This window comes from Urocitellus parryii, chromosome 12 (genome assembly GCF_045843805.1).
Source record: "Urocitellus parryii isolate mUroPar1 chromosome 12, mUroPar1.hap1, whole genome shotgun sequence".
NCBI lineage: Eukaryota > Metazoa > Chordata > Mammalia > Rodentia > Sciuridae > Urocitellus > Urocitellus parryii.
This window is the reverse complement of record NC_135542.1, coordinates 46,447,610-46,468,701: the sequence shown is the minus strand read 5'-3', so window position 1 is coordinate 46,468,701 and position 21,092 is coordinate 46,447,610. Positions and strand designations below refer to the sequence as shown.

Here is a 21,092-nt window from a genome sequence, read left to right as displayed (position 1 = left end):
ATTTAAATTCACTACCATTTATAACTAAGAATCTTATCTCTAGAATGTACATTGAAAAGAAATCTTAGTTATCTAATTTTTATCTTTTCTCTCTTTTCTTCCTCTTGCTCCTTTTTATATAGTCTGCACATACTAAATCAAGGTATGTATAAGCAAAGAGTTCCTATTTTCTGTGCAATAGAGTAATAAGGGAGAAGACAAAACTTTCTGATTAATAAGCACAGGTCCTTCCAGCATTCTGATAACATCCATCAGGACTATTTTTTCCTACCATAAAGATGTAGGTATTGCCCATTTCTCTGTCTCATTTTCCTTGCTTTGTGGAATATTCAGTCTTCCAGAGGATCCCCAGCTACTTCTTCACTTCCACGAGAGGGTCTCCAACAACTGTGGAAGTACTGAGGCAATGTCTACAGGTTCCCTACATAGTTGATCTTTGCTATATCGCAAATGCAACCTTTTCCCTCTCTTCCTTTTCAATAATGTTATCCACAAGAAGCCAAAGAGCTCTCAACTATCCGCTGCAACTTCCTTTTTGTAAATGCTACATGTTACTGACAATACCCTGAAATAATTCACATTCAGGGACATTAGGCTGACTTTCTCTGCTTTACAAGAGGTGACTTTCTTCCCCTTCCACTATATTCCTTGGTACCATAACCTGTCAAGGTGGGTCCTGAAGAACATGATATTGGTATCCCTAAATCTCTCTTAGTTAGGCTGCTCCTAGTTTCCCAACCAGGAGAAACTGTATGAAGTAAAACATGTGCATTTTTTAAACTGCTATGGTTTTGGTAAGTTGTTAAACAATAGAATAGTAATACACTTCTCATTATCTTTAACATTGCCTTTCAGTTCCCCTTATGCCATCATAATTTATTAATCTGTTTAATTTGCTTGTATTATATTTGTGAGATTAGAGACTTTTTTTGTTTGGATTGCCTTTGTATCTGCAGTCTGGAAGAGTGCTTGAAATGTAACAGTTAGTAAAAATGAACAAGCAATGAGAGTCTAAAATTTGTATGTAAAAGGTAAACATGTCATTTAAGATCAGTAAACAAGGGTCTACTTTTATGCCATTTGTGCTTCTGACAAACATCTTTGTGGAATGTCTGCTCCATTAACTATGATCATCTTATCCATGTTAGCAGAAGGCCAATACAACCACTAGCACTTGTCACTGATGATTGGACAACTGCTGTACCTCAGACCTACACTAGACCAATGAGATATTCTCTTCTGGATATTTAGAATAAAAATTGAAAGAGTGATAAAAAAGAACCAGTGTGTGGCTTTCCCTCTGCAACAATCTGGTCAGATTCTATTGTACTACAGTTGCGAACAATCTTGAGAACTTTAAACAAAAAAGGTTACTTCTTTTTCATAACATGTCATCACATACTGAATATATTCTGGGCAGAAATAGCTACTCAAGGACACAGGCTTTTGGCACAGACACTATCTTGAATGTTGCCATCACCCCATCAAATGAAAATGTGAAGTGTCAGAGGACTCAACACAAAAATCAACTGCTCAGCCTAGAAGTTACCCATCATTTCTCTTCATACCTCATTGGCCAGAACTTCTCCTATCTTGTCACTCCTCCCTTAACTCCAAACACCCAACTATAAAACAAGATCAATCTTACCATGTGTCTAGAAACTATCTGAATAGCATTAATAACTCCATCAATGCAATAATTGCAGAACCATATTCTGTCATGTAGCCTGGGAATCAAAGAATGATGAAACAGATGCCCAGAGAAAATTTAAGTCAAGAGATGGAGAGAAAATTTTCCTCAGCTCCCAACAGTTTTTTTAGATCCCATTTCCATACTGTAATGAGGTACAGAGGAATTCCTGCCCTTGGAGTCGGAGATCAACAGTTCCGAGTGTAGTCATTTAAACACAGACTTACAGCATGCCTGCCATATATCACATTCTATCTAGACCTAGAAAATACAAAGTGAAAGAACAAAAAGGTACACGTTTTCCAGGATCTCACAGTCTAGTGAAGGAGACAGACAAAGAAGTATCTTAACAGAAAAATGTAAACGATAATACATAAGTATAAAGGAGGAAACCTTACCATACCTGGTGGCATCAGGAACCACTGTTTGAAAATGAATCTTGAATCATGTGTTAGAGTAAATTAGTGGAGAAGGGCACACTGGGGAGGGAAGGGCAAACAGCAATCCATGCAGAGGAAACAGTGTGTGCAAAAGTATAACAACTTTACTATAAAGAACATGGACATTCCAAAAATTACAAGGAAAGAGAGAATATGGGGAGAAGTGGCTGCAAGTAGTTTAGGTGTTTGAACCACAAAAGAGGTAATGATATGTTATTCAAGAGTAATGCTTGTGTGTGACTGTGTTATGTAACGGTAAGAGAGTCTGGCTCTGCCAAATGATCTTGAAGAATTACTTAATTTCTCAACACCTCTTTTTGCACTATGGGTAAACATGAATAATACTGAATTGCCATAGGGTCTGGAAAGATTTTTTTGTTTAAGACTGAACCTCTGTGGTTAATTCTGCCACAGGCTTAATTAAATCAGAGACATAAATCACCCAAAGCGATGTATCACAAATACATATGCAAGGATAAAAAAAAAATGCTCATACAAATGAGCCATGTTCACGAGAATTTGGTACACATATTGAACCAAGTATTAGTAACAAGGGACACCACCTTGGACATATCATGTAATGTCATTATAATGTAATGTAATCAATAATTTATTTTATGTATTTGCTTTACTTCCAGGCCCTATGTCACTTGTTAATACTAACCTCATAGGAACGCTCTGAGGATTTAAAAAATGAGCTAATTCATGAAAAGCTCTTAGCACAGGGAGTGGGTTTTTTTTCCCTGAACTCATTAAATATTACCTCTGAGTGTGAGGAAGAATTACCAGTCTACTTTCAACAGCTGATTGAATGGTAGTGTGGACCACTGAGATGTTTAATTTAAAAGGAGCAAATGTCGTTTTCTAAGTGTGAGAATCATTGATGACTCGCTAGTCTACTTCTCTGCTTCTTCTCTGGCTACAAGACTGTCATATTCACAATAGCGCATATTTGGTCAGACATATGCTGATCACCTGATGAGTAGCAGGTGCTGGGCATACAAGTCACACAGACATAACCTCTGTCTTCATGGAGTTTGGAGGTGGTTAGTTCAAAGTATCTTTGAAATAGTATACAACCCTAAAGTGTAGCGCATCTGAGGCTGGCCACACTAATGTTAATATACAAGGTCAGCTGAGAATCAACTTTCCTGTGTTCGTGAAGGGAAGAGATGCAACCAGTGATGCAGGAAGCGAGAAATGGACAGAGGAAACAAAAGGGGAGAAATAGAGAAAAAATGAGAGAGAAAGGAAGGCAGGAGTATATCAAGAATGAGAGGCAACAGGAGGCGGATAAAATTCAAACGAAAGAGAAAAGGACACCGCTCCCACTCAACGTAGATTGGCGGCATCTTAACACCCGGCTCCACGCCAGGAACAGCAACATCCCACCGCCCGCGCACAGCGCGCCGTAAACGCGTAAGCGCCCCGAGAGCGGAGCGCGGCGCAATACAGTGACGTCATAAGGCGGAACTTCCGGTCCAAGCACGCCTCCCCAGGAACTTCAGCGGGGACCTTGTGGGCAGACAGGTGAGGTGCCGCTCTCCAGGCTTCGCTGACTTTCAGGAAATCAGGCGGGCTGGCTCGGGGCCCTGTTCTCCCTGCAGCTCCTCACAGAGGCCTCGCGGCCCTTGGCCGGACCTTCCACTGAGCCGGAATTAACGGTGCTGAGACACTTCTGCGGTCATGAGCTTCCTGGAGCGGGAGGCCCCGGGGCTGCCGGCTTATCGCGGCTCCCCAGAGCTAGAGGACGCACCTTTTGGACTGCTAAATGCAGCCCACGGTGGGGAATAGGGGCCTGGACGTTGGGCACCTGGCCCGCAAGACGCGGCCCGGAGGGATCAAAGTCAGGTCCGGGGTGTGATTTGCAGCGAGCATCTAGTGCGCACACCGCTTTCCGTTCACACTTAAGGCCCACTGTGTACTCACCTCGGGAAGTTTTTCCCCACCCAAGACAGCATGCAGATCCGGACGCTTTGTTCCTTGATTCGTTAATTCATTTGTTCCTCGAAAGTAGTTACTGGACATCTGTTTTGTGTCCTGTCTGCCAGTTCTGGAGAGTTTATAATATCCCTTCTGAAGTTCTAAGGTCACATTCCTATCAGAAAAGAGAAATATATAACAAAAGAAGCAGAATTTAGAACAAGCTCCAGTCTTTGTGCAAAAGGTTTACTTTCAACTTCTTTCTGAAACTATGAGTAAGAATATCTGAGTTGTCTGTTAGGTGTTTTCCATTTTTTTTTACCTAAAAGTGAAAGGCTTGAAGACCCTGAAGCCTGGCTTCCTAGCATGTAGGATGTTAGGGGACGATAAAGGCAACACAGCAGGTGCTTTTCTGAAATTTTACATTTTAATATCTTGTATTTTTACAACTAAGGCTTTTAGATTAGGTGATTTTCTTCCCCTCAAAAGATCCATAACCTCTCAGCATTTCCTTACTTGTAAAATTACTATAATATACTTAGGATCAAGCACTTAATTTTGAAGTCCACTTTATACTTTGAGCAAAGGGAAATTAGTATACTGCTTTAATGAGTATTTAACATGCAAGTCCAGTAGTCTTCAAACTTTTGAAATTCTTGTCCTTGATGTCAAGAGGCTGAAAGCTGTTTTCTGGCACATTAAAAAAAAAATGCTTACAAATTTGATAAAATAATTGGTGAATTAGAAGCAATAAAAGAATTATGGAAAACATCTTTTAAAGTCAAGATAATTTAGCAAATCCATCCTAAGTGTAATGTATGCCTTAGTTTTTATATTTCCTCAACAGTAGTAATGGATTTTATATTCATCATCCAAGTTTGGTTTTCTGACCCACTTGTACAGATTTGAGAAATCTCATGCAGCACATATTCAAATAGCAAAATTAGAGAAAGTTGAAAAGGTATAAGAAAAAAAAGTGAATGTAAAAGGTGTAAGAGGAAAAAAAAGTTGTAAAATTGCTGTTCATATATCCACTTATCTAGCAGAGGCTTAGAACACCAGGTAGAATCTTGGTCTAACACATATCATACTTATTCTCTCTTGGACTTTCCCCTACAACATTATGTAATTTGTTCTTTGATCTTAAATAGTACATAAAATTTTTGACATAATATGTAGCTGGAAAAATAGTGTAATAGGAGTCCAAAGACTATAAAATTGATTTTGCCATTAAACGACCTTGAAAAAACTTGACCTTCAATTTCTCACTCTGTTGATTGCACTCTCTACTTTGTAGGCTTTGTTTAAATGAGAAAGGATTTGAATGTACTTTGCAAATGAGAAGAACTACAAAAAGAAAGTGGTTGGTTGCAAGTGGGGAAATTATCTGTAAATCAGGATATAGAAAACAGTTACTTCCATTAACAGGTTATTTTGGAGTAAGATGGAGTAGATACAAATAGTTACAGTGACCTTAAAGGTATTCTGTTTATGCATTTATATTATATGTTGACTTGCAACTGTATGTTTTGAAGTTTATATGGAGCTGTGTGGTATTCCTGATTTTTCTTTGTCATACCACTTAAACAGTTTGCAATTAAATAAATGCATAATTAAGTTTTGTGGTTTTAATTTTTTGTTTTGAATAATTATTATAGATTTTATAGAGGTTGCAAAAAAAACTGTACAAGAAAGTCCCCATCCCTTCTCAGCCAAGCTTCCCCAATGGTAACATTTTGAATGACAACAAAACAATATTAAAACCAGGTAATTGAGATTGACATTGGTGTAATATACAGTTAATTGAAATTTCACCAATTTTATAAGCACTCATTTGTGTGTGTACTCAGTTCTATGCAATTTTATCACACATGTAGCTTTTATAATTATTATAATAAAGCAAGATACAGAATTATTTCATTAGCACAAGACTTTATATCTGCTGCTTTATAGAACCATCTAGTCCTACTCCAATCTCTCCATCTCTAAAAAAATATCATTTCAAGAAAGTTGCATAAATGGAATCATAAGTACATGACTTTTTAAAACTGGCTTTTGGCTTTTGTTTTTTCTTTAACTCAATATAATTGCTTTCCATTCCATCCAAGTTATTTGTATCAATCATTTTTGTTGTTGTTGTTGCTGAGTAGTATTCAGGGATCCTACACTGAGTTTAACCATTCACTCATTGAAAGACAATTGGGTTGTATGCATTTTTGGAATATGATGATTTGAGATACCATGGACCTTTGTTTGAAGGTTTTTGAATCAACATAAAGTTTTTATTTCTCTGGGATAAAAGCCCAAGAGTAAAATGCTGGGTCACATGGTAAGTGTGCAGTTAGTCAATTGATATGACTTTAGCTTATTGATACGGTGAGTTACATTCATTGATTTTTTTTTCTAATTGGTTATTTATCACAGCAGAATGCATTTCTTTTCATTGTACACAAATGGAGCACAACTTTTCATTTCTCTGGTTGTACACAATGCAGAGTCCCACCATTTGTGCAATCACACATGTACCCAGGGTAATGGTGTCTATCTCACTCCATCATCTTACCTACTACCCCTGTGCCCCCTCTCCCCCCTTCCCCAAATTCCTTTATTTTTTCCCATGCCCCTCCCACATGGATCAGCATCCACTTATCAGAGAGAACATTAGCCTTTGGTTTTTTTTTTGGATTGACTTACATCGCTTAGCATGACATTCTCCAATTCCATCCATTTACCTGTAAATGCCATAATTTTATTCTCTTTTAATGCTGAGTAATATTCCATTGTGTATATATACCACAGTTTCTTTATCCATTCATCTTTTGAAATGCATCTAGGTTAGTTCCACAGCTTAGCTATTGTGACATTCATTGATTCCTGAATGTTGAACATTCCTGGAGTAAATTTCACTTGATTGTGGTATAATATTTGTTTTATATGTTGCTGGGTTCTATTTACTAATATTTTGTAAGAGAGATATTGGTGGTTTTGTTTGTTTAGTTTGTTTTTGTCCTGTCCTTGTCTGGTTTTGGTATCAGTGATGGTATTGCAGGGTCTTCAGCAGTAACCTGTTTCATTCTTGATTTTAGCGACTTGTGTTTTCATGTGTTTTTCCTTGACAGTTTATCGATTTCATTCATTTTTTAAAATTTGTTTTAATTAGTTATACATGACAGTAGAATGCATTTTGACACATCATACCTAAATGGAGTATAACTTCTCATTTTTCTGGTTGCACATGATATAGAATCACACTGGTTGTGTAGTCATATATGCACATAGGGTAATAATGTCCAATTCTTTCTATTGTCCTTCCTAATATATCCCCCTCCTCTCTTCACTCCCCTCTACCTAATCCAAAGTACTTTTATTCTTCCCTAGCACCCCCCATTGTGAATTAGTACCCACATATCAGAAAAAACATTCAGCCTTTGGTTTGGGGGAATTGGGTTATTTCACTTAGCATGATATTCTCCAGTCCCATCCATTTACCGGCAAATGCCATAATTTCATTCTTCTTTAAGGCTGAGTAATACTTCATTTTGTATATATACCACATTTTATCCATTCATCTGTTGAAGGGCACCTAGATTGGTTCCATAGTTTAGCTATTGTGAGTTGAGCTGCTATAAACATTTATGTGGCTGTGTCACTCCTCAAATAGAGCATTTATCTCCAGGATATATAAACAACTCAAAAAAGCAATCAAATAATCCAATCAACGAATGGGCTATGAAACTGAACAGACACCTCACAGAAGAAATATAATCAGTCAACAAATACAGAAAAAATGTTCAAGATCTCTAGTAATTAGAGATATTCAAGGAAATTGTAAAGCTTTCTGTGTAAATCTTATAACTCTTGTTAGATTTTTTTGTAAGTATTGGATTTTTTTCATGTAGTTATAAGTGGTATCTTTTCAAAAAACGTTTCACTTTCTAGTTGCTCATTGCTAGTATATAGAAATGTATTTGGTTTTTAGTAATTTTTTTTTTATCTAAAGACCATGTTGCATCCACTTATTCATTCAAATAGTGTATATTTATTCTTTTGGATTTTCTCTTATGTAATCATGTTGTGAAGAATGACATTTTCTTCCTATCCAATTCACATACCCTTATTTCTTTTTCATGTCTGGTTGCATTGGCTTAAGACCTCAAATACAATTTAGAGTTAGAAGTGTTGGTAGCAGACCTCTGTTTCTTGACCCCAAACTCAGAAAGGCATTCAGTATTTCACTTTTAATAATATGTTTGCTATAAGTTTTATATATACTTTATATTTACAAATGTATTTTATATTTATATTTTATAAAAGAAGATATGTTTCTTTTTTAAGAGTGACTATTGGGTTTCATGATATTGGGTTTTTATCAAATATACTTCTGTGCAGATTGAGGTGATTATGTGCTTTTTCTCCTTTATTCAATTAATATAGTCAATTAAAATTATTAAATTTTGAATATTTAAACAACATTTTGTTTCTGATATATACACAATTTGGCTGTCATGTATTTTATATATTACTAGGTTTGATATGCTAATATTATGAGTAGAGTTTTTGCATTATACCCATGAGGGAGATTGGCCTATAATTTTCTTTTCTTATATTATCCTTGTTAGGTATTGATATCAGAGTTTGCTGGATTCATAAAATGAATTGAGAAGCAGTTCTTTTTCTATTCTCTGGACATACAAGATTGGTGTTATTTTTTCATTGAAGTATTGATTCTTTCATTTTATCAAGAATTATGAATTCTGTGTTTTGAATAGACATAGATTTATTAAGATTCTTCTAGTCTTTTGGTATCTGTTTTTCTTAGAAGTTTTCCATGCTAAATTTAATGGCATAAGTTCTTTAAAATATTCCTTTTGAAGGGAGGGGAATGGTGCTAGGGATTGAACCCAGATCCTTGTACATTCTGTGCCACTAAACTACATCCCCAGGCTCATATTATTTTATCACCTTTTTGAATCTGGAGAGATGTCCTTTTTTCACCTGTAACATTGATTATTTGGGCTTTCTTTTTCCTTGATAAGTCTCTTCACGGGCTTACTTATTTATAGGTCTTTCCAAAGAACAGAATTTTGGGTTCAGTAGTGCTTTCTAATATAAACCTTTGTCCCTGGCTTATTGATTTCTATTCTTCATCATTATCTTTTTTCTACTTTATTTACTTGAATTTGTCTGCTTTTTCATATTCCTTTACCTAGATCCTTGATTTCCATCTTTTTTCCTAATAGGTATATATCTCAAGACTAAATTTTTCTGTACTTGTGCTTTTATTTGTATTCTGCATATCTTGATAGGTCATAATCTTTGTTCTGTCTCATTTCTCTGTTATCCTCTTAGTTTTATATTAATTGCATTTTCTGTTTCCCTTTTTATACACTTGTTATATGTTCTTACACAATTCTTATAGTGGTTACTGACTTTTTGAACAAATTTTAAAAAATATTTCCTCTAGCTTTTCTAATTGTCCTCCATGGAGATTATTTGGAAGCAAGCTAGTCTGCCTCTGCCTTTGCTAATGCAGATTCAAACTTAATTTTAATGTATATTTTAAAAAGAAAAAGTACCTCTAATTAAAAACAACTCTCAGACTCACCTCTGTTATTTGTATACTCAACATTGAATGAATATAACTAACATATTGATATTAGCTATTAGGCCACTAAAAAAAAAAAAACTTGAAATAGAGCCATTGACTTTTTGTTTATTTTCTTATATTGTTTTTTGATGAGTTAGCAATTTGAGGAGTTAGAAGCTCTTATCCACTTATGTAATAAATAATACAAGTTATTATTATTATTAAGCATTGGAAGAAAACTATCTTCCTAAGTTAAATGTAATTTAATTGAAGACTATCTGGAAATAGCAACACGAGTTTTTTGTTTTTTGTTTTTAATTAGCATTGGCAATTCTAGTACCTAAAGCAATTCTAGTACCTAAAATAAAATGTAGGCATTATTTGCATATGTATGCTGAAGCCTGAATCAAATATATTTACAACTCCATTTATTTTTTTATAAACTTTTTAGAGAGAGAGAGAGAAAATTCTAATATTCACTTTTTAGTTATTAATGAAGGAATAACTAAAAAATGGTTTTTTAGTCATTCTTTGTTTGTATGTGGTGCTGAGGATCGAACCCGGGCCACACGCATGCCAGGCGAGCGCGCTACCGCTTAAGCCACATCCCCAGCCCCATACTCCACTTATTTTTGTTCATTAGTTCAGTTGTAAGGTTATTGTCTAGCTATAGTATAAAGACTTGTTATTATAAATATTTACATTATAAATACTATAATAACAAATTTTATAGATTTGAATCTCTTAAGTTTTATACCCATCTGATACTGGTTTTCTCTTTTAAATATTGTCTAGGTTTGCATACAATTTAGTTGGAAAAAAATTCTCTTACCACGTAAAGTTAGAAACCAATTGGTTTCTAACATTGTTATATGTTCTACATATCTACAAATGAACACCTGCATTTAAGAAAACAGGTCTGCCTAGATTGCACAAGTTATGTTCACACTTGATTTTTCACCCTACCTAGATCTTGATGCTTATCAGATTTATTTCCTTCAAGATCATTTATAGGCTGAGGCTGAAGGTGGAACCATCACCCTTTTTCAATATATAATTGTAACACATTTTTCTTTGTTAATCTGACACTTGCTTGCAGAACTAAATTACTTTGGATTCTTAGGTAAGCAAGAATTCAAACTCTCATTTTTTTGAGTTTTCATTTTCTTCTTATACATAGCTGCGTGGGAATCAGAAATATAAGAGTGAAGGAAAGTAAAAGATTCTTTAGAAATACATGTTAATTCCATGCTTCTCTGTTCTATTTTATTTGAAATGTTTTAGAATTGCAACTGCTTGTTTTCCAATTTGTATATACTATACTTAAATTTCATATCTACTTGGATTTTCATTAGTTTGGCTAATCAAACTCCCAAGATGTCATAGTCTCAAATATTTATAAGTTGAATGCATTTTTAATAACTCAGAATTCTCCTCTGGTGAAAGTGTAGCCTGTGTCTTCACAGTCAGTTCTAATTCAATACTTTGTTTCACAGCTCCATCTAATATTGTTTCTAATACATGGTAAATGTCAGAAGACCTTTATAGAAACACTCTGTTTAAGATAGTTTTGGAGGTTGGGCTACAGTGACATTTATTAGTGAATTAAAAGTCAATTCATACCAAAAGTTGAATGATAGTTTTGTTTATTTAATCAATATATTTTGAATAAAGAGTGGTCCCCACTTTTTAAGTAAGGATTTTTCATTTTTCTTAGTATTGTTATTTAAGAAAAAAGAGTGTATGACTTCTGGTTAAACATGGAGATTAGAATGTATATTATTTCTTCCTACTCCCTAAATTCCCTAAGCTGACAGCAAAAATAGGAAAGGCATAAACAAAGAGAATAGCAGCAACAACAGAACATCAAACTGGAGAAGTGAAATCTTAAAAATGTTAGAAAGTAAATGGATAAATTATAAGCAACTTCATAGCAGTCTTGATGGAATGTAACATTTGGTCATAATATTGAACTACAGCTTGTTTAATCATTCCCAAAATTGAGTTGATAGAATTTTTAGTATCGGCAAAATGGATTATCATAATTCACTTATCCATTCCTTCATTAATGACTATATAGGATCTTCAGCTTTTCACCATAATAAATAGCATTCCATGCATTAGTTTTTTTTTAATTTTTTTAATTGTTGATAGATCCTTATTTTATTTATTTGTTTGTATGTGGTGCTGAGGACCAAACCCAGTGCCTCACACATGCCAGGTAAGTGCACTAACCACTGAGCCACAGCCACAGTCCCCCATGCATTAGTTTTAAAAAGTATTTTTGATATTTTTTAAGAATCAGTTCCTCAAAATGACTAAATTGAAGTATATGCCTTTAATGGGTATAGACTAGTGCTGCTAGATTGCTTCCCAAAGGCTGTTTTCATTATTACCATCTATGTGTGTTTTATCTTTCATTCCTAGAATCAAGAATAGCTCTTGGGTGTGCCACATGGTGGCACTTACCTACAATACCATAGACTCAAGAAGCTAAGGCAGAAGGATCACAAGTTTGAGGCCAGCTTCAATTTAATGAGATCCTATTTCAAAAAATTTAAAAGGCAGCAGGAATTGGGGATATTGTTCAGTGATAGAGCACACCCCTGGGTTCAGTTCCCAGTATATCACCCCCAGAAGAATAGCTGGCTAGTCTTCTATATACACTGTAGCATTTCCTTCTTGGTATTTTGAAAATTGTCTTTTTAATTCTTCAGTTAATTATTTTTGGCTCAAAGTTTTACATTTTGCTGCTTTTCTCCCTTTATTTAGAAATGGACTCAGAAATCAAGGAAGAAATCCCTGTACATGAGGAATTTGTTCTGTGTGGTGGAGTTGAAACACAGGTTCTAAAATGTGGTCCCTGGGATGACCTCTTTAATGATCAAAATGTCAACAGACCTAAACTGCTTATTTTCATTATTCCTGGTAAGTAGAAAAATCTGGATGAGAAGACTTTATACAGATAGCCATCACTATTTCTCTTTTCTTTTTTTTAATCACTTGGCTTGAAAATGAACAGTATTTAGAAGAAAAAAATCAACTATAAATTTAATAGCATATACATTAAAAATGCAGAAAATTAACATAGAATTTTCATAATTAATTAACTACCTGAGTCACTTCTTTTTTCCCTGTATACTTTTTGGCCTGCATATTTTTTGCTCTCCTCTCCATATTACAATTACAAAAAAGAATAGATTTATATTCTCATCTTTCCTCTAGCATCTGTGGCCAACATTTGTTTTTTGTTATCAGTTTAAAAATAGTTTAATTAATAATCAGCTTTATAACTCTTGGTAATGTCATGCAAAGTTTTAGTATTGTTGATAAAATTGAAAAAATCTCCATCAATTTTCTTTTACACATAATTTGAAAATTTTAAGGCAATTCAAGTTTTCTTGTTTGTGACAACTGAAATGTTCTTTGAGCTGACATCCCTCATCCACCAGGTGAGTCATTACTGTCCTCACTGTAGTGACGTGTTATGAGTTTGACATTATCAGTGTCAGGTTTTAGTGTCACATAAACAAAAAAAAATTATCTTATTTTGATGTGCTCCTGTGATTCACTTCTCATTATCAACTGGTTGTCAAGTCATTCGAGAAACTATTTATTATCTTTAAAAATATGTATTAGAGTCCTCATAATATTGTTATAACCAAGTTGCATAGACCAAACAGATTTGAAATGGCATTTTTCTATAATTAAACTCTTTAAAGAAAAGCTCAGTTAATAAGGATGTTTAAAATACTATATCAGTGAACCTGGAAAAAAACCTCACATATAACTTTTGCAAATATCAGAACAGTTACCAATACCAGGTCTTATGCAGGCAGTTTTTGCATGTACTGTGATATTTGTGTCATCAAGCCCAGTAAGTTGGGAGAGTGGGTAGGAAGAGTGTTCCTGGAGGCCATTTCTATGCTAGGCTAGCTAGTGGCAACTCACCTTTAGAGGGAAGTGGTTGTATATCCTATAAAATGAAAATGAACCTAAACTTTAACCCACTGCCAGTCAGATCCTGAAAAGCAGATTGAAGAACTTTTAATTTAGTTTCATCTTTTCTAGTGAACCTTAGATCTAGAATTTCTGTTAAACAACAATGTATTTGGACTTATTTTAAATAGTTGAACTGAGCAAAAGAGGCAATTTGATAACTCACTGTAGAACATACTAAATCATTTAATTTTCAGTTGGTAATGTAGAATCAAATGAAGTGTCTTGTGCTAAGAATCCAGTAATTAGAGATCTAGCAGACAAGGCTCTGTGGAAGAGCCCAAAGTTTACACATGATAACCTTCTATATAAATGGTGAGTCACGCTAACTTGATATATGACAGTTTTGTCCCCTGTAAAGTTAACTGGAAGGCATAGTCTATAAGTACAGTGCTTAAATGGAATTCATTGACTGTCAGGGTCTAGATATTATAATCATAGTCTCTGTTGTACTTTGCTTGAGCATTTTACTATTATGTGTTCTTTGGGTGTGTGTTTATAGCACATTTTGATACAAATATTTGATTTAAAAAGTATTTACTTGCCTCTTTGTACTGGAATGTTTTTCAACATTCCTATTTCTAGAGATCTGAGAGAGAAAGAGAGAGACGGGGTAGGAGAAGGAGAAGGGGTGGATAGCTCTTGTTTAGTTGCATAAGCAAAGCCCATGTAATTTTCTTTGTGGTTTCTTAACCAGGAAGTTTAGTTCATGGTTTGTAAAGTATGACATAAGTGAAGTATGGTGAAGTATGAAGCATGCAATCATATTTAAACATCTTATATTGTGTGTTCCATTTCTGTCTCTGCTATAAATTGGATCATCATGTTATTGGTCATGTATTCATTTTGAAAAAACTTACTGTAAATGATTGTCATGTGTCCAGCCCAGTGCTGCTAGGTACACTGGATACAGAGAATTACAACAAGCCATGGCTACTTTTTTAAAACTTAAACTTTTAGGTTTGAGTAAGAAGACTTACCCGGTGAGAAATAAATTTTAAAATGAGATAATTTATTTCTTTCTACTTACAATGCAGACATACAGGAAGTAATAGAGTTAGGGGCTATAATATGAAGTTGATAATCTGATGGAGTTTTTAGCGGAAGCCAAGGGAGAACAAGAGCTGAGATAATTTATTTCTTTCTACTTACAATGCAGACATACAGGAAGTAATAGAGTTAGGGGCTATAATATGAAGTTGATAATCTGATGGAGTTTTTAGCGGAGGCCAAGGGAGAACAAGAGCTAACACACCTTCATTAGGAATTTCACATTGCATTCCCCAAGACCTTCAAGGGAATAGATGTTATATATTCCACACTTGTAAAAGGAAATAATGGAACTGGAGAAATACCCATTCTTTTGGATAACTCTTCCCTTTTACTTGTGCCTAGCCTCAGTTTCAACTACACACTGATTATTCCCTACTCTGCATATATATTTTAATTAACAAAATTTACATATCTGTATATATTTATGATATACACAATATTTTGATACATGTATACATTGCAAAATGGCTAAACCAAGGTAATTAAAATATGAGTTACTTCACATACTTTTTTTGTGCTGAGAATACTTGAAATCTCCTAGTAATTTTCAAGGTTACATTGTTACCAATTGTAGTTACTGTGATGTATGATCCTTTCAACTTATTTGCCTGTCTAACTGAACTTTTGTGTTCTTGGCCAGCATCTCCCCAACTCTTTTACTTCCCACCCTGGTAACCAGCATTCTGCTCTCTGCTTCTGTGAGTTTGACTTTTTAAAATCCTGTATATAAGTGAGATTATGAAGTATTTGTCTTTATGTGCCTGGCTTATTTAATTTACTATAATGTCCTCTTGGTTTACCATGTTGTCACAAATGGCAGTATTTCTTCCTTTTTTGAAGGCTGAGTAGTATTCAATTGTGAATATATACCACATTTTCTTTATCCAGTCTTCATTTGATGGACACTGAAGTTGTTTCCATGTCTTGGGAATAGTGCTGCAATTAACATAGGAGAACAAATGTCTCTTCAAGATACAGGTTTTGCACCCTAAGATACCATCTCACTCCAGTAAGATTGGCAGCCATTATGAAGTCAAACAACAACAAGTGCTGGCCAGGATGTGGGGAAAAGGGTACACTTGTTCATTGCTGGTGGGACTGCAAATTGGTGCAGCCAATTTGAAAAGCAGTATGGAGATTTCTTGGAAAGCTGGGAATGGAACCACCATTTGACCCAGCTATTCCCCTTCTCGGTCTATTCCCTAAAGACCTAATAAGAGCATGCTACAGGGACACTGCTACAGCGATGTTCATAGCAGCACAATTCACAATAGCAAGATTGTGGAACCAACCTAGATGCCCTTCAATAGATGAATGGATAAAAAAATGTGGCATTTATACACAATGGAGTATTACTCTGCATTAAAAAATGACAAAATCATAGAATTTGGAGGGAAATGGATGGCATTAGAGCAGATTATGCTAAGTGAAGCTAGCCAATCCTTAAAAAACAAATGCCAAATGACTTCTTTGATATAAGGGGAGTAACTAAGGACAGAGTAGGGACGAAGAGCATGAGAAGAAGATTAACATTAAACAGGGATGAGAGGTGGGAGGGAAAGGGAAAGAGAAGGGAAATTGCATGGAAATGGAAGGTGATCCTCAGGGTTATACAAAATTACATACAAGAGGAAGTGAGGGGTAAGGGAAGAATAATACAAGTGGAAGAAATGATTTACAGTAGAGGGGGTAGAGAGAGAAGAGGAGAGAGGAGGGGAGGGGAGGGGGGATAGTAGAGGATAGGATAGACAGCAGAATACATCAGACACTAGAATGGCAATATGTAAATCAATGGAAGTGTAACTGATGTGATTCAGCAATCTGTATACGGGGTAAAAATGGGAGTTCATAACCCACTTGAATCAAACTGTGAAATATGATATATCAAGAACTATGTAATGTTTTGAACGACCAACAATAAAAAAAGAAAAAAAAATTTCATAAGGGAAAAAAAAAAAAGATACAGGTTTTGTTTCCATCCTAGAAGTGGGAGGTTGGGTCTTAGCTAGTTCTATTTTTAGTTTTTGGAGGAACCTCCATTCTTCATAATGCCTATACTAATTTACATTCCCACTAATGTGTGCAAAGTTTCTCTTTTCTCTATATCCTCACCAGAACTTGTCTTTTGTCTTTTTGCTAATAGCTCTTCTAGCAGATGTAAGGAGATATCTCATTTTGGTTATAATTTACATTTCTCTGATAGGTGATGGTGTTGAACACTTTCTTAAATACCTGTTAGTTGTATGAGTTCCTTCAGTATTTTGGGTATTAACTCCTTATCAGATGGATCTTAATCATTTCAGAGTTATATCCATACAGTTAAAAAAAAAAGTAGAAAAGAAAGAGAAAAAACACTTAATGTACTGATGTGGAACAATTTTAATTTATAGCAAAAGAAAAAAAGCAAGGATCAGAACTGTGTGCATCACTGTCATTTGTACATAAAATGTGAAAAGGTAATACATGAAATATCTGAAAGGATACACAAGAAAGGGGAAACTTTGAAGCTGAATAACTGGTGCCTGCTAAAGGCAGGAGCCTGCATTTCCATGCTTGCACCACACCCACCACTTCTTCTGCCCCTGACTCATTTAGTATCATTCAGCAAATATCAAATTTTTAAATTAACTACCTGCCACACCTCTATGAAATGTTTTCTTTGTTTATTGGCCATCATGTTTTCATATGATAGTGATTTAACAAAAATAATTCTATTTGATTTTTAGCATGATTGAATTTTTAATGTTGATGCATGGATTATATAAAATATGCAACATCACACATAGATGTATTTCTGGTGCTCTGCTGCAATTGATTAACTTACAGATCAGGAATTCTTCATTTTATTTCAAGAAGTTCCCTTCATTGTATAGCACATTTATAATTATACATGCCACATTGTTAAGTATATTCATGAAGAAATAACTTTCATTTTCCTGGGTATATTAAAAGGATCCTATTATGGTTTTCCTTTCAGTTAGTCAGTGTGCTTAATATTAATTAATTTTTCAGTACAAAACCAATTATATTTTCCTGTGAAAAACTCTACTGTGTCATGATGTATTTTTTTAATTTTATGATTTTTATTATAATAATTCACACATTAATTCACTGTAATTAATTTCCATACATTATGTATTTTTTTACATTTTGATGGACTCAGTTTAGTAAAATTTTCCTAGGGTTTTTCTAGCTATCTTCATGGGGCCATTGGTATATATTTTTCTTCTTCTTCTTTTTTTTTTTTTTTTTTTTTTGTAATGTCTTTGCCTGGTTTTGGTATGAAAGGGATGTTGTCCTGATACAAAGAACTGGAAAATTTCCTTCCTTGTCCATTTTCTGGGAGAGTTTTATAGATTTGGTATTATTTCTTCTTTAAGTATTTGATAGAATTCACCAGTGAATCCATATAGACCTGGATTTTCTTTGTGGGAAAATTATTAACTAAAATTTTAATTTCTTTGATAATAGGACTATTCTGTTTCTTTTTGAGTGAGCATGATAGAGAGTTATCCACTTCATTCATCTGTTCTAAATTTATGCTGCAAAAATTTTCATAATATTTCCTAATTATTCTTTGGATACAGAAAAATATTTTTTTTCAAATTTTTGTTCACTTGTTTATTTATTTATTTTTTGTATGTGGTGCTGAGGATCGAACCCAGGGTCTTGCACGTGCGAGGTGAGTGCTCTACCACTGAGCCACAACCCCAGCCCCCAGAAAAATATTTTTAAATGTAAATCTGCTCATGCCTTAACCCTGCTATACTCACTCTTCCAGTATTACTTAGATTAAAAGTCAGATTACCATTGAGCATAGTGACACACCTGTGATCCCAGCACGTTGGAAGACTAAGGCAGAAGTATCACAAGTTTGAGGCCAGCCCAGGCAACTTATTGAGAACCTGTCTCAAAATTTGAAAAGGGCTTGTGATGTAGCTCAGTGGTATAGCCCCACTGAATGCAATCCATACATTAAATATAGAAAAGAAGAACCAAGAATTGGACTCTCTTCTATTGCTTTAGGAGCCATGTACTTTCTTTTCTTTTCTTTTCTTTTTTTTTTTTTTCATGTTCTTTATTTCTTGAGAGCCTTTGCTTAGTGTTGTCTTCCCTCAGATTATCTGTCTTGTGCCTTGCTTGGTGGCTTTCATATGGTAAATGCTCAAAAAATAATTGATGGCCTAAAGAAAATGCAAGAGAAGCTATAATGCCAAATAGAGTGAATGAGCGTGTAGTCATAGGCATCATCATTTACTTGATGATGATGAAATAATGGCTCAGAACATTAAGGGGGTTTTCTTAAGTCCTTATGGTTAGTAAGGGAAAAAACTCAAACTTATTCCCAGAGAGAGGGAGAAAAATTTATTTCATAGCTGTTCTATTATCTAGTACTCATTGGTTTTTATATATCCTGACATTGTAGATGTTGCATCTAAATTATGTAGTTGTTATCTTTACTATCTTCTTAATGTTAAATCAGTTTTTAATTTTAATAATAATAGATACAATTTATTGAGCTCTTACTGTGTGCCACATATTGGTATAAGTGGTTGTTTATTCACTATCTCTGATGCCACCTACTTTATAGAGCTATTATAATACTAATTAAAACTACATATATACAGAATATCCTAGACCAGGTCATTTGTGTATTTTTTTTATTCAACATTATTATTTTCTTTCATCTGTTCTTTCAGTGATCATATATTTATTGAACACTAGCCATCTATGTGGCCTTGAGCAAGTTATTTAACCTCTTGGTACCTTGTTACTATCTCGTTCAAAGTGTAATTAATTAAGTTAGTGGATGTAAAGCCCTTAAATACTGCATGCAGTAACTTACTGCACTTAAAAAATGTTAGCTTTTAGTAGTTTCTAGCCATATGAGGAAGTCTGTAGAACTTCACCACAGTACAAAACATTTGAATATGGGGTAGAACACACTCCTAGATTATACCCAGTGATATAAAATATTAAATCTTTTTAAAATAATGTATAAATAAATGAAATTTTAATAAGAATCCCAAAGAGATTTTTAAAAATGAGTGAAGCTAATCCTAAAGTTTATGAGACCAGCCTTGAAAATTTAGAAAGAGAAAAATAAAGAAAAGGGGGTTGCCCTACCAGTTACTGAGACATTACAAACACAGTGTAGTAATTAAGACAGGATGGTACTGGCAGAGGAGAAAAGCAAAAATAAACAGGATTATTTGGAATCAGAATTAGCAAGCTGACACCAAAATTTTTGTATTGGCTCAAAAGACATTTCAAATCAATGCAAAGAGTTATATAATAAATGATCTTGGGGCACTTGGCTAGCTACTAGGAAAGAAGTTGGATTGCTACTTTGCATTTTATACTTAAAAATATTCCAAACTTATTGAAAATTTATATTTATAAAACATGAAGCAGTGCCACCCACATCCATCTTAGTTGCACAACCCCTGTGCTAGTATACCCTTCCCCTCTTCCATCTCCCTTAGCTAAGAGTACATAACTGTATTTGAGGAAGTTTTTACCTATTTGACAAAAATGACAGTAGTACCATCACAAAAAGGAATTTGGAACTTGGAGCAATTCCAGCACTAGGTTAGAATGCAACAAAAGCAAACTGACAGTATGGCTATATGTTGGTTTACAAATTTGAATTGCTAATATTTATGTAGCACATATTATGTTGCAGGCAATGTTGAATTAATTCATTTGGTCATTACACAAAGTAGTATGACTATTATCTCCATTTCATAGATGAAGAAATAGGACACAGAGGTTAAATAACTTGTCAAAGTTCACATAGTTCGTAAGTGGGGAAGCCAGGACTCCAAACCAGGCACTCTGGCTCTAGTCTTTGCTGGGGATTGAACTTGATTCCTGAGTTACATCCCCAGCATCTTTTTAAATTTTTGACATAGAGTCTCACTAAGTTGCTGAAGCTGGCCTCATAGTTGTGATCCTCCTGCTTCCATCCCCGAAATCACTAACACTGCCTATGAGGCCATTATAGGGGATTACAAGTGTGTGCCATGGTGCCCAGCTTTGTTTTGGTTTGTTTTTTTTTTTTTTTTTGTCTGTTTGTTTGTTTTGTTTTGTTTTGTTTTGTTTTATGGTGCTAGGGATTAAACCCAGGGTTTTGTGCATGCAAGGCAAGCACTCTACCAACTGAGGTATATCCTCAGCCCTTTTTTAAAAAAAATTTTTTTGGCTGTAGATGAACATAATAGCTTTATTTTATTTGTTTATTTTTTTAAGTGGTGCCAGGGATCAAACCCAGTGCCTCATGCATGCTAGGCAAGTGCTTTACCACTGAGCCATAACCCCGCCCCCCCCCAGCTCCTTTTTTTGAGATAGGTTCTTACCATATTGCCCAGGTTAGTCAAGAACTCCTGGACTCTAGTGA

The 21,092-nt window shown here is 34.7% G+C and overlaps 1 protein-coding gene across 2 annotated transcripts in view; it reads left to right on the top strand.

Moving 5' to 3' along the window:
* The first annotated feature begins 3,622 nt into the window (after positions 1–3,622).
* The window catches only part of Ldah (lipid droplet associated hydrolase), a 90,312-nt gene continuing 72,842 nt past the window's right edge, over positions 3,623–21,092 (top strand). For both annotated transcript variants that reach the window (XM_026394912.1, XM_026394978.1), the window contains exons 1-2: positions 3,623–3,660; positions 12,413–12,568. In XM_026394912.1, the coding sequence (XP_026250697.1) occupies positions 12,415–12,568 (154 nt within the window). In that variant the 5' untranslated portion in view covers positions 3,623–3,660; positions 12,413–12,414. The remainder of the gene's footprint in view (positions 3,661–12,412; positions 12,569–21,092) is intronic.